Consider the following 18,690-nt stretch of genomic DNA (forward strand, 5'->3'; position numbering starts at 1 on the left):
AAGTTACTAGTGACAAAGTTATTGTTTTTAATGAAGGCAGACTACACAAATGTAAAGAATTTTTAAAAGTGCGCCAACAACATGGTTTAAAATTTAAAGAAGTGGTTTTACCAGAAAACGTTGTCCCGACAAAAGGGTACTATGTACAGTGCTAAAAAAATAAGTATTCTGGAATTTTATTAAAGTACCATTGTTAATCTTTCTAAATAGATTGAAAAGTAAGTAAAAGTGATTTACTTTTATGCTTAGGCGTTAAAATGACTTTTTTATATTGTCAATTAGGTCGCAAAAATTAATAATAATGTAATGTCACAAAGGTATAATAATAACTATACTTTTGTGACGTTTGAAAAAAATCTATTTTATATTAGGCTAATTTTTAAATAATTATTCGTCTTTTTATTCTTTCAGATACAAAATACTTAAATAAAAAAGTCTTCTTATTGAAAGGATTTCAATCATACATTTTTATTAAAAAATGTTTCTTTTTATTTATTCAATATTAGTTAGTTTTTTTTTAAGTTTTTACGACTCCAAAATGCTGTTACGTCAGCCGCATCGGCTGCCGACCAGGTCTCAATAATCTTTCTCGCGCTTATAGATACTCATATAAATCATAAAAAATTGTTTTTATGAAAATTTGAGGTACTCCAAAATACTGTTACGTCAGCCGCATCGGCTGCCGACGGGTCTCAATAAACTATCTTTCTCGCGCTTATAGATACTCATAAGACTTTCTTATCGCGCTCATTTAAAATCTTTATTCGCGTCTGGCAAGTATTAAATCCCATTGAATTCGTCTGGCAATTAACACATATTTTTTAATATCATCTAATAAACCCGCTGTAAAAATTTTAGAATGCTTAAAGTATGTTTTCCAGGTATAATAATTAAACATATCTGGAATGGTCTGATTACACTTTAAACCCGAAAAAAAAGTCTGGCATACTTATTTCTAGGTTAAATAGATGCTAAAATTTAAGAATAAACAAATTTCAAGTTGCCTAAAGTATATTTTTTGGATTTATTTTTTTGGCAAATGTTATGGGTTGCGCAGTAGCGAAATACCCCCAATCCCCCAACCAGACTTAGGATTCTGGGTTCACCAGTTAATAAACTATACATTTTTAGTTATTGTAGCTTGCTTAAAATATGTTCTATAAATATGTCGTCAGCTCTTAGGCTAACTTGTGAACACTGATGGCATACATCACAAGCCAACGCTTTTTATAGAGCAAGGCATTGAAAGAAGAAGATTAAAGCTCTATCGCCGTTCCGATAATTTTGAATATATGAATTGAAAAAATTATCTATAATTAGACAAAACGAAGTTGATCTAATTCTGCGTATTCTTTTGACAACAAACTTATCAATTTCCAAGCTCGTTTTAGTCGTCTATTTACTTTAACTTACGACTTCATCCGGCAAACAATCGAAACCTTGAATAGAGTAGAGGCTTAAAGAGGGACTCCGGCCCTTTTCCTCGGAGAAATCTCTGGAGGTGCGATTAAAATTTTAATTACTTTAAACAAAAGATTTTCGATGAGAGAATCGGTGCGATCGTAATACTTGGAAAGTCTGTTCCGAAAGAGTTTATCTTTATAAATCCAGTCTCTCCCCGAAATCCAGTCTCTTCCCAGAACTTCGAAAATTCGTAGTGTTTAAATTTCAAATTTCCTCGTCGATAGATCGTTTTTAGAGACAGTTAGGTAAGGTCAAGTGGGGTAAAAATGATATTTAGGTAGAAAATGAGACATTCAGATAAAACTACTGAAATAAATAAATAAATAAAATAAATAAATGCCTTTATTGTCAAAAAAATTTACAATTTGTAGACAAAGACAGATGGATGTAAAGTACATAAAATACAAACAAGGTAACAAAGTAACAAAACAAGTAAACAAACAAAGGAGGATACAAAACAAGTATACAAATTACATTGTCAGTCTTATTGTTTAAAATATACATTTATAAACTTTACAATTTCAAAGAATAAAAAAATAAAAATAGGATTCAAAAATATTTAGAAAGTTTATAGTAAATATAGTAATAGCAAACATTAGACCAGTGTTTACAAGATCAAATTTGATTATCAAAATATAAATCATTTACGGCGTAGAAAAACTTGTCTAGTAAATAAGATTTCAATGTTTTGCGAAGTGAAGAAAATGATGATATGGATTTGATTTCAAATGGCAGGTGATTGTGCATTTTTTTCGAGTTGTATAATATTGAACTTTTAACTAACTCTGAGCGTGGGATGGGTAGATAAAGATCTTGCTCCGCGTTCCTGAGTGGATAAGTGTGACATGGACTTTCTTGAGAAGCTGATACATGCTTACGTATTAAGCAAACGGATTCAAATGTAAATAAGGAACGAAGAGTTAATATTTTTAATTTTTTAAAAAAGTCCTGACAATGAGTTCTGCTGTTTAGTCCCAGTGAATATCGAACAGCTCTCTTCTGGAGCTTGAAAATACGGTCAAATTGCATCGCACAACACGTACCCCAGAATGGAAGGGCATACCTGAGGTGCCTCAAAATAACAGTTCTAGCCACTGACAAGTTAAGCTCCTTAGAAACAGATCTTAGTGCAAAACAGGCAGAGCTTATTTTTTTTGACAAAGCGTCGATATGCACGTCCCATTTTAGAGAATTGACTACAACAAGCCCTAAAAACTTTACAGATTTTACGATGTCAGTGGTGGTGTTGTTAAGTACAAAAGGCTGCAGCGAGTTTTTATACGACTAAGCTTTAATTTTAGACATGTTGAGACTCAGGAAGTTCGAATCGCACCAAGATTTAATAGTAATTAAGTCATTTGATATAATCCTATGAAGTGCCGTGACGTCCTTGTTGCTCCAAGTGAAGCAGTGTCGTCCGCAAAAATATATATTTTATCACTGATGTTTATATTAGCAACGAAAACTTATATTCAGTCAGTTTTCTTGTTAGGAACATTTAACAGTTATTGTTAATATATCATCCCGATAATTTGTTTACAGTTTTTCATCACACACAGAATTATGCGAAAACTGAAATTACAAAATTATCTCATTTTGAGGTTTAAACCTTTTGATACTGACTACCAAACTTTTGTCGGGTTACACCAGTATGAAGTAGCAAGCCATTCTTGTAGTCGCGTGCGTAGATAGTTTACGGTATATGGTCTAGAAAGGCATATCCGTTTAAATTACGTCCCATTGGTATGAGAAGCTATTTTTGGAGGGGTAAATATAAGACACACATATATATGATAATAATGAGACAAGGTACGGGTAAATATGAGACAACTTAATAGCATGTATATTTTTAAATTGTAGTCATAACTCATAAACTAACAAAAAAATGTATAGAAACCAAACAAATATACACAAAAAATATGTAACGCTGCAACGTTAGTTAGTAAGGGAGACGTAACGCAGCTAAAGGTTTTCATATTGATCAAAACTGTAGGTAACTGTTGTTACTGAGATAAATAATATTTTTAAAAAATACATTATTTTAAAATTACCACTATCAAATTTGCAAGGTGGGAGTTTTAAGACTGGCGAGATGTTTGCTCTTTCAGTAAATTTTGAAAAATGTTTAGTTTGTTAATTGGTATATCTGTATTTTTTTTTTGTTCCACTCTGTAAGTGACATTACTGACTCTGCTACAAATATTTTTAATGTCATTTATTAACTACATGTTTTTCTTAATTTTTAATTTAATATATTTGTTTTATACTTTTACTATATAAATGTTTTGCGGCGGTGTAATTCTACTGTATTTTGATTGATAGGTAGGTGTATTAGTTTAGATTTTTTTATTTGAGATCTACTAATAAGAAAGATTTCTGTGTTTAATTTCTATCCGTCTACTCTCATCTTTAATTCAGCAACTAATATAAACGATAGCAGGGCCTTTAAACGTCTGTTTTGCGACTGTCTCATATTTAACCCAGCATATTTAACATTGTTTTTAAAAGTTTTTAGAAACAGGAATAAATGGAAATATTTTAGTTCGATGGCTAACAGTTTAATAAAAAGAACAAAAATAAAGCTATAGATAACACAGATATTAAGATTGTATTCAACATGTAATAATTCAATGTACAAGTTAAGTGTCAATCAAGTTTATATCCTATATTTAAAAAAAACAACAGATATTAATAGTTCTTGAAATCTACTTTCTCTTCTAATTTTTATTTTTTTTTAATTGTGCATAATTTCTTTGACTATGATGACCGTATTTTCTAAATAAAACCGACATATTAGAAAACGGAATACCTATACTTCATTAATAATTTATTAATAAAATATATTTTAGAAAGAAAACAAGAAAACTAATAAAACAAAATAAAAAATATACATATAATTTACATTTTTTTTATGAAAAATAATACGTATAATAGAAAGTATAAATAAAAATGTGTAATATTTTTCACATGTCGATACCAGTACGAGCTGAGATCACACCTGCAGAGGACGGGGCTGATGAAAGATACCAATGCCTACTCTGTATGCAAGGTGATAAAACAATAAAGCACGATATGTGTACCTGTCCCGCTGGGAGCAGGACCAGGTTACAATTATTTGGAAAAACCATGCTAGATTTATCAGATATTGGTAACCTATCATCCTACCTGTAACAACCTATATTAAAAGGTTGGGTCTTGAGGGTGAATATTAAATTTTAAAGTTTGTAGAAATAAACCACAGTAGGCCCTTGCGGACGCAGTAAATTGTCCTACCTGGGACCCACTTCTTAGTAAATACGATTTTATGTCGATATTTTTGTTTTGTTTTATAAATGAAAATTTTCTACATTATTTCTGTGCTAATTATTGTTCTGTTGCTATTATAATTCGTATATTCTTTAATATAATAGTATACATATACAGGGTGTCCCACTTAAGATGGATACAAGCCAATATCTTGGTTGTTTGTTGGGCGATCTTTTTCATTCTTGGCAGGAGGCTGTATGGCCATAAGACGTACATTTAGCCCAGGGTAAAAAAACCTCATAGACGTACGTTTTAATGGGGTTCGATATTTTTCGAGTTAAGTGTAAACTACCCTTAGGACAGTATTTATTTCAAATCTGATAAATTATATTGAATCCTCCTTACCCAAGATACTTAAGTTCTAATTTTGATAAATAATAAAACATTTTTATTTTTATTATTATTTTTAAGTACTTACGACGCCACTGGATAAACAACTGGTTTATTATCAATAACCAATTATATTCAATTATCAATTAATCGATTTAAGTTTTCAGATAGCTTCCATAATAATAATCATAAGATACGATACACAAAAAAACTAAATATTTTCAATTTATTTTGTTTACTTTAAAAAATTGTTTTTTAAGTTTGCTAATACCAATGAATAAAATGAGTTACAAAATAATTTAAAACCCCAGTTTTCAATGGAATCTAAAATATGATTTTTATTCGTTTTAATTTTTTTCGTTTTAATTTAATGAGGAATATTTCAAAAAATCCAAATAATTAGATATTTAAAACGATCACTATTAACTTTGAAAAATTTGCTCTAAACAAAGATTTATAAAACTATAACGAACTAAAAGTCAACATCTTCGACCAAACCACCATAATTTCTAATGCATTTTTCATAAATTTTCCTATTTCTTAAGCAAACTTTTCGTAATTCTTGTCTAGAAATTTGTTCACATTCTTGTCTTATTCGAGTTTTCAATTCTTCTAATGTTCGTGGACGGGTTTAATAAACTTTATTTTTGATAGAAAGAAATCGGGAGATTATACTCTGTTCCTGGTTGTTGCATTTAAACATGCATTAGAAATTTTGGTGGTTTTGTCGAAGATGTTGACTTTTAGTTCGTTATAGTTTTATAAATCTTTGTTTAGAGCATATTTTTCAAGTTAATAGTGATTGTTTTAAATAACTATTTCGAATATTTTTAAAATATTCCTCAATAAAACGAATGAAAATTATATTTCAGATTCCATTAAAAACTGGGTTTTTAAATTATTTTGTAACTCACTTTATTCATTTGTATTAGCAAACTTATAAAACTTTTAAATATATATATATATATATATATATATATATATATATATATATATATATATATATATATATATATATATATATATATATATATATATTATATATATATATATATATATTATATATATTATATATATATATATATATTATATATATAAACTAAAAAAAATTTTTAAATAAAAAAAAATAAATTGAAAATTTTATTTTCTTTTTTGTATCGTATCCTAATTATTATGGAAGCTATCTGAAAACTTAAATCGATTATTAATTGATAATTGGATATAAATGGTTATTGATAATAAACCAGTTGTTTATCCAGTGGCATCGTAAGTACTTAAAAAAATAATAATAAAAATAAAAATGTCTTATTTTAATAACACACCCTGTATCAATATTTATCAAAATTTTTTGTTTCGTTTCTTTGACCTGTATACTATATATTTTTTTGTTTTCACTCTTGGCTTTAGGTCGTTGGGGTTGCAAAGATGTTTCTAGATTTTGTTCATTATTTTTTTATTTTGTGACGACGTTTCGACAGTATATGTCTTTTTCAAGCCTCTTTAAGTACATAAAAACAGTCAGTTAAAATCAATAAGATAGAATGTCAAACTAAAAGGTCTTACCTTGAACGTAGATTCTTACAGAGTTAAAATTTGTTAAACTGGACAACACAATAACACATATTACTATTGTTTTTAATTGTTTTTGGACATTACACTTTACTATAGAGCACGTACGTATTTATCGTTTCAATACCCGATGTCTACTGTTCTTAGTGCGTTAGAGGATCGACAGATATATTTTGCTTAGATTTTTAGGTCTTTTTTTATCATTTACCGCGTTTTTGTTTTTTTGTATCTCCACCATTTCATAAAATTCTCTCTTTTTTTGGTGATTTTCTGTTTTTAAAATTTTAGTTTTATTAAAATCGAATGTATGATTTTCTGTTGACACATGATTTGTGAGGGCGGTTACATTTTTTTATAATACTTGTGCCCTTTCAGTCTATTTTCTAACCATTGAGAAGTTTGTCCTATGTAAACTTGGGCGCAGTTCGAACATGGAATTTCATATATAACATTGCTTCGTTTGTTTAACGGTGTTACAGATTTTAGTTTAGAGAAATTATTAGCTAACAAGTTATGTGCTTTATAACAAATCGTTATATTATACTTTTTATGTAACCCTTGTAATTGTTGAGACAACCCATTTACGAAGGGGAGCGCAATATATCGTATATCTTTTTTAATCTTTTTATTTTCTATTTGATTTTGATTGTTTTTTGTGTTTAAGAATTTTTGGAGTCTATCTTTGAATATTTTGTTTATTAGTTTTTGTGGATGGTTATTTTCTTTTAATGCATTTTTTGCTTTTTTTATTGCAGCATCTCTATATTCTGGTCGGATAGACGAATTAATCTGTCCGCCAAGCCAATTATCACCGATCTTTTGGTTAGCTGGATGGTTAGATAAAAATTGAGATATCTTGAGGACCAAGTTTTCTTTGTATACCATTCGGTTTTTATGGTTTGATTGGTATGATGTAAAGTAATATCTAAGAAGTTAATTTTTTTATCGTTCTCTATTTCTGACGTAAATTGAATATGTTTATTATAGGCATTAAATTTTTCTTCTATATACCTAATTTTTTCTTTTGGTCTATCCGACCCAGAATATAGAGATGCTGCAATAAAAAAAGCAAAAAATGCATTAAAAGAAAATAACCATCTACAAAAACTAATAAACAAAATATTCAAAGATAGACTCCAAAAATTCTTAAACACAAAAAACAATCAAAATCAAATAGAAAATAAAAACATTAAAAAAGATACACGATATATTGCGCTCCCCTTCGTAAATGGGTTGTCTCAACAATTACAAGGGTTACATAAAAAGTATAATATAACGATTTGTTATAAAGCACATAACTTGTTAGCTAATAATTTCTCTAAACTAAAATCTGTAACACCGTTAAACAAACGAAGCAATGTTATATATGAAATTCCATGTTCGAACTGCGCCCAAGTTTACATAGGACAAACTTCTCAATGGTTAGAAAATAGACTGAAAGGGCACAAGTATGATAAAAAAATGTAACCGCCCTCACAAATCATGTGTCAACAGAAAATCATACATTCGATTTTAATAAAACTAAAATTTTAAAAACAGAAAATCACCAAAAAAAGAGAGAATTTTATGAAATGGTGGAGATACATGTAGAAATGAATCTTCACAAGTCGAGTTTAAACAAATATAATGAACAATTAATTAACTTAATACAATAACAAAATATTAAACATTCAAAAACAAGTTTCTTATTTCTACTAACTATCGATCGCCGGCACGTCAGCTGATCCCCCCGAACTCGCCGGTGATCGCGGCGTTGCCGCTGTTCCCAGTATCATCTATGATACTGCTACATCCTCTCCTTTGCTTTCGAGATTTATTGATCCATCAGCGTGCATGAAGGTTCTGGGCCAAGTTTAATCTTTAGCTTTGGTAGAGGTAGACCTTGTGGGGAAGTGCTTTCATTTTGGGCTTCTTCTTCACTGTTGGACGATGTTGGTGGATGTGGAGAAATTCTTTCGTCTTGGGCATCTTCTTCACTGGTGGGGGACGTCAATAACTTGGGAGCGTAGAGTTCTAAATGTGCGATGTTTTGCCGTATTGTATTGCCTGTTGTATTTGATTTTAAGGTAACATCGCCTTGGTGTTTATTGATCACCTCGTATAGTTCATTTTTATAGGGTGTACTAAATTTGTTTTCCATTCTCTCTGCTCTTACTAGAACTGTGTCTCCTTCGTTTATATCCGATGTCTTTGCTCGTCGCCTTTTGTCAGCATATTCTTTTGTTTTAGATTTGAACTTTGTGTCGTTATCATGCACTTCACAGTGGTCTGGGTGTTGAATTATTTGTTCACCGATGGATGGTATTTTTGTTCGAGTAGCGCGACCAAAAAGAAGTTGCGCTGGAGAGACGCCAGTTGCAGGGTGTGAAGGTCCTTTTGCCAATCACTTCCTGGGGTACTTGCATTTATGCGGAGCCTTTTTAGTATTGAATTGTTTTGTCTTTCGACCAGTCCATTTGCTTGCGGCCAGTATGGTGGGGTTGAATATAATGTAATTCCATGTTCCTTACAAAAACATTTAAATTCATTGCTGATAAACTGTCGGCCATTATCAGCTGTTATAGTCTTAGGTAGTCCTAGGAGAGAAAACAACTTCCGAAGTTGTTCTATTGTGTATCCTCGAGGTGATTTTTTCCATGGCAATCACTTCTTTGAATCGACTATAATAGTCAATGATTACTAACAGGTAGATATTATTAGGCATTGGCCCACAGAAGTCGATGGCTATATCATTCCAGGGGGTAGTAGGGAAACTTCTCATCTTAAGGGGTTCCGGTATGTTCGTTACGGTGACTAAAGCACACCCATGGCACTGTTTTACATATTCGGTGACATCAACGTCTATTTTTGGCCACCATGCATAGGCTCGTAGTAAGCGTTTCATATTATCTCTTCCTGGGTGTCCTTCATGACTTAGTGACAATACTTTGCTACGTAAGGCCGTTGGCATTACAATTTTGGTGCCCCGTAGAAGTATATTTTCATGAAAACAATATTCTGTTTTGAACGGTTTGTAAGCTTGTATTACTTTTTCAGATTCCCAGAACTTGTCATCGTCTAAGCATTTCTTGATCATTTGAATTTCTGCATCGGTTTTTGACTGATCGTTTACTTCGTTTATGGTTACAGCAGGAATAGTACTTGTGTTGGTGGTGGCAGATATCTGGTTAACTAGATGTTCGATGCCGTCTTCAAATAGGCCCGATGGATTTTTTTTCATTTATAGGCAGACGCTATAGAGGATCGGCGATGTTCATCTTTCCTGGTTTATAAACTATGTTGAAATCATAGGCTTGTATGCGTAAAATCCAGCGTTCGACTCTTGCACAGAGGGTGTTTTTAGGAGAAAACATAAATTCTAAAGGCTTGTGGTCAGTTATCAGATCGAATGTTTTCCCAAATAAATATTTATGGAAGTGCTCCACTGCCCATACTAGTGCCATAGCCTCTTTTTCGGTTATATGGTATTTTTGTTCTCTTTCCGAGAGGCTACGGTGTCCATACGCAATGATTCTGGGGCCATCTGCAGACTGTTGGCACAATACGGCTCAAAGACCAACTGAACTTGCATCGGCAATGACGAATGTTGGATCATTCACAGAATAAAATCCGAGGACTGAGTCGTTTGTTAGGATTTCTTTTAAGTTCCTGAAGGCAGATTCTTGAGGTGATTCCCAGCTAAATTTGTTATTCTTGATGATTTGTCTGAGTGGATGTGTTTTAGTGGCTACGTCAGGAACGAATCTTGAAACGTAATTTATAAGGCCTAAGAAGCTGCGGACTTCTTCCACGGATGTTGGGTTTCTGAACCGTTGTACCGCATCTATTTTTGCCAAGGCTGGTTTGACTCCACTTCTGGATATCCTGTGGCCTAAAAATTCTATTTCAGGCATTCTTATTTTGCATTTATTTTCATTTAAAACGACGTTGTATTCTGATAACTTGTTTCTGATGGATTTTAACCTTTCATCGTGCTGTTCTTCGTTTTCTGCATAAATTAAGATGTCGTCGATGTACACAAAGAATCCATCACAATCCTTAAGTATTTGTTCTATTGTCTTTTGGAAAATCTCAGGAGCACAGGAAATACCAAACATAAGACGTTTGTATCTGTATAGTCCTCTGCTTGTGATGAAGGTTGTTATGTGTCGAGATTCGGGTTTAATCATTATTTGGTGGAATGCTTGTTTAATGTCCAAACTAGAGAAAATCGTACAGTTCTTGAGTTTGGATAGTAGGTCTTCAATTGTGGGCATTGGGTATTTTTCTCTAAGCACTGCTTTATTAGCTCGTCGCATGTCGATGCATATTCGTATATCTTTGTTCGGTTTGCAGATGATGACCATGGGGGATACCCAGCCCGTTTGATTTTTGACAGGTTCAATTACATCACTTTCCAATAGTGCGTCTAGCTTTTTATCCACTGCTTCTTCGAGGGGGATTGGTGTGCGTCTGAGTGGTTGACTTACTGGCTGGATATTTTTGTCTATTGGTATATCGACTTCTATACCCTTTATTGCTGCTAATTTTGTTAGTTTGCCATCATTGGTTATGCTGTTAATAGCTGAATTAAGTTTCAAAAGACCTAATTTTATTGCAGTTTCCTTCCCGATGAGTGATATTTTACCCCCTTTTATTATATAGAATTTTTCATGAGAGCTAACCTTACAGATGTTGAGGGTCGCTGAGAAATACCCCATTGCTTGTAGAGGTGCATTTGATCCATAGGCTTTGAAGATGATGTCAGAATTTGGTTCGAAGTTAGAGATTTCTGCATTCATTTTGTTTAAAAATTGCCATGTTGTATCTCCAATAATGTTTTTGTTAGAGCCGGTGTCGATGCACATCTGGATGACAATACCTCCAACTCCGCAAGGAATGGTGTCATTTCGTAGTCATAAATTGTTGTCTTCTTCATCGATGGCTCGGATGGTCTCATGTCTTTGATTGTTAAATCTCTGCTTCTTGCTGCCTGAGTATTCCCATGATGGACCACTGTGTTGGCGTTTTGGGTTTCTGGTACGACACTGGTTGGCATAATGACCCAGTAAGTTACATTTGTTACACTTTTGTTTCCGCGCTGGGCAAATTAAGTCCGTTCCTTGGTGCGAATTTTTTCCACAACGGTAACATTCGGTTTTAAATGTTTTCTTGCTAGTCTCCATTTTAAAAATGTTCTCAGTTGCTTTTTGAAATGCTTGTTTATGTGTTGAAATGGCCTCAAGTGCTTTCGCATGGCTTAATACTTCATGAAGTGGGAGTTCGTCATGCTTCAAAATGAACACTTGTAACTTTTCATTGTTCGTTTTTGATGTTATTTGGTCTCGAATATACTCATCTACATCATGTGTAAAATTACATTTGCTTGCCTGTTTCCTTAAACGATATGCGAATTGCTCTACTAGTTCCCCAGTGTTTTGGCAGAGTCCAAAGAATACATGTCGTTCGTAAGCAGTGCTTCGTTTTGGGAGAAAATACTCCTTGAATTTTTCAACTGCAATGTTGTATACATTATTTTCGGCGGTTTTATCGACATTCGCGCCAGGTAGTATGTAGAACAAATCTTGGAGCTCACTTCCACCATAGTGTAAGAGTTTTGCTCGTTTTATTTCGTCATCGAATGTTCGGTGTTCGATATGGCTTCAGCGGGTACACACGTGTGTACTCGTTGCTCCGACAACTTTATTGTTAATACGAAGTTAGTTACGTGTAAACTATGCAGTTGTAGTAGTCATTTACACTGTGTACAGTTAAAGGATCAATTTCAAAAATTGCTCAGTGAGTGTCGAAATGTTTATTGGTATTGTGATGAGTGCGTGACACTGATAGAAACGAAATTAGACATTGTTAAACGAATCGAAGTGTTGGAAAGTCAATCTAAAGAGACAAAGAACAATACAAGCAAAATTCTGGAAAAACTGGAGTGTAATTCTGCAGCGGAAACCACTAGTCTTTTATATTCTAGTGCAGTTAAAAGCAATAAATTTCCGCCAATTATAATAAAACCCAAGAATGTAAACCAAAACAGCAGTACAACAAAAAATGAATTGGCACAAAAAATAAAACCTTCCGATATATCTGTTGAAGTAAAAAAATGTAAACAAATTGGTCAAGGCAGTGTACTTATTGAATGCAACGATGAGGAATCGTTGAAAAAACTGCAAACCGTAGCAAACGCTGAGCTCGCCGAGGAGTATACAGTCCAGGTGGCCCAAACAGCAAATCCGAAAATTGTCATTTGTGGCGTACGGGAAACACACTTACAGGATGGAATGGACAACTTCGTCAAGAAGATAGAAAGTCAAAGTTGTATTTCTTCCATAGAAAATCCCCAAATTAAGATAATTAGGAAATATCTTCCGCATGGAAAAAAACTGCATAATGTTGTTGTTGAAGTTTCAGCTGATGCCTTTAACTCTTTTATAAATTGTAAGAGAGTTTTTATTGATTGGGATTCTTTATCCCTATATGAATATATTAATATAATGCGTTGCTATAAGTGCTGGAAATATGGACATAAAGCTGTCCACTGTCGTCAGCAGCATGTTGTTTGTCCATTGTGCAACGGGCAGCACAAAACAACTGACTGCAAATCGACAAATGAAGAATGCACAAACTGCAGATATGCATGTGAGGTATTAAAAATGGATGTGGACTATAGACATAATGTTTTTGATAAAAAATGTATTTGTTACCAAAGAGCACAAGAAAGAATCAGAGCTAGAACTCATTACATATAGCAACCAGTGAAATCCGAACCGAAATTGCCAGAGAACACGTCACTTTACGTCATGCATCAAAACATACAGTGCTTAAGGAATAAAATCTCAGAAACTGAAATTGTAATTAACAGATTAGCTCACAAGCCAGGGATTCTAATGTTTAGTGAACATTGGCTTACGCGGGAAGAAATACCTTTTGCGATATGTGGTTACAACTTGGTGTTCTACTATGCCAGAAATATGATGCGTCATGGCGGTGTATGCATCTATTGCTCGGGACTTTACAACTTTGAAGAATTTGGAAGCGTTGCCATAGAGGGTACAGCTGAATACTGTTGTGCGGTGGACAGAACGGTGAAAATTGTGGTTGTGTGTGTATAGAAGAGGATTAGGACCTTTTAATGATTTTATTGTAAGCTTTGAAAATCTATTGAATTGTTTGTATGCGACCTTTAATACCTATACAATAAGTTGAATGCTGAATTTGAATGATTTATCTGTTGCTTTTTTTAATATTCGATCTTTAACACACAATTTTTCGGAATTTAGAAATATTTTACTCACCGAAAATTATGATATAGTTGGTGTCGTTGAAACTAGATTGGATTGCAATATACTTAGTAGTTTTGTACATATTTCCAACTATAGTATTGTAAGAATGGACAGACATAGACGTGGTGGAGGTGTAGCCATTTATGTAAGAACTAAATTTCAGTACACATATTTGGGTGGTTCTTGTGTCGAAGACCTAGAGCAACTATGGTTGAGATTGCGTGTTTCTAAATCTTGTAGCTGTGTAATTGGGGTTCTCTACCGACCTCCACGCAAATTAAAAGAAAATTTTGAATCATTTTTTGATTTATTTGAAGAAAGCGTGTCTAACTTTATATCTGACTGCGATACGTTAATTTGTGGTGGCGACATAAACATAGATCTGTTAAATTTGAATTACAAGTTTACTGAGCAATTTTTAGATGTCTTGGAATCTTTTGGATTAAAACAAATTATAAATACCCCTACACGCGTTGACGCTTCCTCGGCGACCTTGCTTGATGCTATAATAGTTGCTGACTCTCTGGAGCCTTATGATTTTGGTACTAAGTACCCAGATATCACCGACCACTGTCTGGTATATTGTAGGTTCAGGAGGCAACATTCCGAGAATTATAAATCGTTTGCTTTTAGAGACCTTAAACGGCTAGATGTGGCTTGGTTACATGAATTGCTTCTATTGACACCGTTTGATTCTGTATTTTTTTATTGCCGATATTGACAAAAAATATCATTTTTCAATGAATTATTGGTTGCATTATTTGACACTGTTTGCCCTTATAAAACCGTTACTTGTAAGAAAAAAAAACCTCCTTGGTTGACTGATACCATAAAAACCATGATTTGTTTGCGTGACAAGGCTTTCAAAAAACACAAAAGGGATAAAAATGCACAAAGTTGGGCATACTATAAGAGTCTCAGAAACCAAACAAATATTGCTGTTAGAAATGAAAAAAAAGCTTATATAGAACATATGGTGTTGGGTGATGATAAATCTTCAAAGGTCTTGTGGAAGAAGTTTCGGGAGTTAGACATATATTCTAAAAGGGAAAATTATATTCTACCGACACAATTTGATCAGCCTCATTTAATAAATAATTTCTTTTTGGATCAGAATGGTATTAAGAGGGATTCCGATTTAGGAACTGTGAGATTTTATAGAGAAAACAAAGCTAAAACTTTTCGTGAACTTTTTCAATTTCGTTTGGTAAGTGAAGATACAGTATATAGGCACTTATTAAATATTAAATCCGATGCTCGTGGAGTCGATGATATATCTATTAAAATGCTTTTATTGTGCTGTCCTTTTGTGTTGCCATATTTAGCTAATATAATGAATGACTGTTTATTACGTAGTGTTTTCCCAGTCACTGGAAAATAAGTAAAGTAATCCCTTTGCCTAAAAAGTCAATCATTGATAGTTACAACGACTTTGCGTCCAATAAGTGTACTTCCTGTTTTGTCTAAGTGTTTAGAAAAAATTATGAGCGACCAAATAAAATCTCATCTTGATATTAATGATCTTCTTCCTAAGAGACAATCGGGGTTTCGTAGAGGGTATAGCTGCACAACTGCGTTGTTGGACGTGGTTGATGACATTCTGAGAATGAGTGACGTGGGCAAGACAACCGTTATGGTACTGCTTGATTATTCTAAGGCATTCGATACCATTTCCCATGAATTGCTTTTGGCCATTTTGTTATATATGGGATTTTCGGAAGAATCGGTCGGAATGATTGAGAGAGCTATTTATCGGATAGATCTCAGTTTGTTCAGATAGGAACGGTCGTGTCGCCAAGGGGTAGCATTATGAGAGGAGGGTGCCGCAGGGAACTATACTGGGTCCGTTATTGTTTAGCATTACACTGCGAAAATTGCATCACGATTGGGGCGTTGTGCGTCATATTTATATGCGGATGATACTCAGCTCAGCTTCTCATTTTTCTCAAGCGATGTTGACAGGGCTAATGAAATAATTAATGAAGAAATTTCCAGTTTGGTTGAGATATCCTATAAACATGATTTAGTTATAAATCCCAGTAAATCTTTCGTCATGGTCTTTGGGACCAACCGCGAGGCAGTTGAGAGCTCATTGAAAATTAAAATTAATGGCGTCGAAATTACATCTGTACGCACTGCTAGAAATTTGGGAGTAGAGTTTGATGTCGAGTTGAGATTTAAGAAGTACGTGACAAGGGTTCTTCAGAAGGCTTACTTGAATTTGAAAATGCTTTATCCTCATCGTCATATACTGGATAAGTCACTTAAGAGGAAACTCACCGATGCGTTAGTCCTCAGTCATTTTAACTACTGCGATGTTCTTTACGGGCCTTGTCTGGATGCTGCTGATACTGCTAAGATTCAGCGTGTACAGAAGCAATGTCTACGATTTATATACGGAATTCGTAAATTCGATCGCATATCATACAAACTTCATGAGGCTCGCTGGTTGAATATGGAAACTAGACGAAAATATCACGCACTAACTTTATATCATTCTATAATTAATTACAAGTGTCCACCTTATTTATACGAAAAGGTTCAGTTTCGAACAGATGTTCATAATTTGAATTTGCGACATAAAGGGCTCATCTCCCCACCTTATCATAAAACAGCATTATTCCAAAGATCCTTTACGTACAATATCTATAAACTGTATAATGGCATCGATAAATGTTTTAGAGACCTGCCAGTTCATAGTTTTAAATCGCATTTAAAGTGACACCTTCTAGATCAACAATGATACTTGAGCAGCGTTTCTTTCCTTTTAGTGTTTTCCTAAACAATTTTACATATAATTTCTATTTTTAAGTTTCTTCTTTTTCCTTTTTTAATTTTTAATTTGTTAAGCAAACCCTGTATTTCTTTTTTATATTTTCTTTTTTTTTATATTATTGCTATTTACATGTTAATGCATTAAACAAGGCTGGAACTTGATCAGTTATGCTGTATTTCCAGTCTTTTTGTAATTTTGTATATTTTTCTTTTCTTTATATTTTTGTTTATTGTGTTTTATAATTCTTTTGGTTGTATCTAATCTATGTACACAAATTACAATAAATTTTCTTATTATTATTATTATTATCAGTTATGGAGTTTGCCAGAAAATATATATCCAGACTGCGCTGCCATTTTTGCCAGTCGTCGTGCATTTGGAATGGTTTTATTTCCCTTTGTAAATCCATGATTTCAAGTTGCCTCTGCAATTTGACAAATAACAATATTAGCATTTGGGAATTTATTTATTACCAAATTATAACGATTTCATTGGTTTTATGCATACATATTACGCTTTACATTGCATACAACATTTTATGCTTCATTAATGACATTTTATGCTTTATCAATCATTTAGATATTACATTGCATACAACATTTTATGCTTTATTAACAACATTTTATGTGTTATCAATCGTTTAGATATTATTTCATTTAGAATACGTAACATATTGCATACTCTTATGCATATTTGAACTCCGCATTGCATACCTTTTATGCTTTCCCCTCTTTTATACATAGCATAAATTTTATACAGCATACATATTATGCTTTAACAATTTAATGTTTATTATAGGGGTCCCAAACATATTATGTACGTGAAGTAACATGATATTGCATACTTTTATGCTTCATTAAAACTTTGTTTTGCATACGTTTCTATTCCTTCTTTCTTTTTCGTCAATGCATACATATTATGCTTTGTTAATAAAAATTTAATGCATCCAAATCTTGTTTTGTTTGGTTAAAACTCGTAAGTCGTAAGTGCATTATTTACATACCTTTAGTTGTTTATCCTCGTCGCCAAAATGTAGAAATGAATCTTCACAAGTCGAGTTTAAACAAATATAATGAACAATTAATTAACTTAATACAATAACAAAATATTAAACATTCAAAAACAAGTTTCTTATTTCTACTAACTATCGATCGCCGGCACGTCAGCTGATCCCCCCGAACTCGCCGGTGATCGCGGCGTTGCCGCTGTTCCCAGTATCATCTATGATACTGCTACAATACAAAAAAACAAAAACGCGGTAAATGATAAAAAAGACCTAAAAAATCTAAGCAAAATATATCTGTCGATCCTCTAACGCACTAAGAACAGTAGACATCGGGTATTGAAACGATAAATACGTACGTGCTCTATAGTAAAGTGTAATGTCCAAAAACAATTAAAAACAATAGTTAATATGTGTTATTGTGTTGTCCAGTTTAACAAATTTTAACTCTGTAAGAATCTACGTTCAAGGTAAGAACTTTTAGTTTGACATTTTATCTTATTGATTTTAACTGACTGTTTTTATGTACTTAAAGAGGCTTGAAAAAGACATATACTGTCGAAACGTCGTCATAAAATAAAAAAATAATGAACAAAATCTAGAAACATCTTTGCAACCCCAACGACCTAAAGCCAAGAGTGAAAAAAAAAATATTTATCAAAATTAGAACTTAAGTATCTTGGGTAAGAAGGATTCAATATAATTTATCAGATTTGAAATAAATACTGTCCTAAGGGTAGTTTACTCTTGACTCGAAAAATATCAAACCCCATTAAAACGTACGTCTATGAGGTATCGCATTTCTTACCCTAGGAAAAATGTACGTCTTATAGCCCTACAGCCTCCTGCCAAAAATGAAAAAGATCGCTCAACAAACAACCAAGATATTGGCTTGTATTCATCTTAAGCGGGACACTCTGTATATTATATTTAAAATAAAAATATTTCTTGCCATATAAGTATTATTT

At 32.9% G+C, this 18,690-nt stretch overlaps 1 protein-coding gene across 1 annotated transcript; it reads right to left on the reverse strand.

Moving 5' to 3' along the window:
* Positions 1-9,235: 9,235 nt before the first annotated feature.
* Positions 9,236-9,889, reverse strand: LOC115885908 (uncharacterized protein K02A2.6-like). The gene has a single exon (XM_030904935.1). The coding sequence runs from the start codon at positions 9,887-9,889 to the stop codon at positions 9,236-9,238; it is 654 nt and encodes a 217-aa protein (XP_030760795.1).
* Between the last annotated feature and the right edge of the window lie 8,801 nt (positions 9,890-18,690).

This window comes from Sitophilus oryzae, unplaced genomic scaffold, assembly GCF_002938485.1.
Source record: "Sitophilus oryzae breed Bouriz unplaced genomic scaffold, Soryzae_2.0 scaffold_465_pilon_pilon, whole genome shotgun sequence".
Classification (NCBI taxonomy): domain Eukaryota; kingdom Metazoa; phylum Arthropoda; class Insecta; order Coleoptera; family Curculionidae; genus Sitophilus; species Sitophilus oryzae.

Coding starts and splice junctions, on each gene's coding strand:
- LOC115885908 (XM_030904935.1), bottom strand. CDS start 9,889: ATGAAAAAAAATCCATCGGGCCTATTTGAAGACGGCATCGAACATCTA.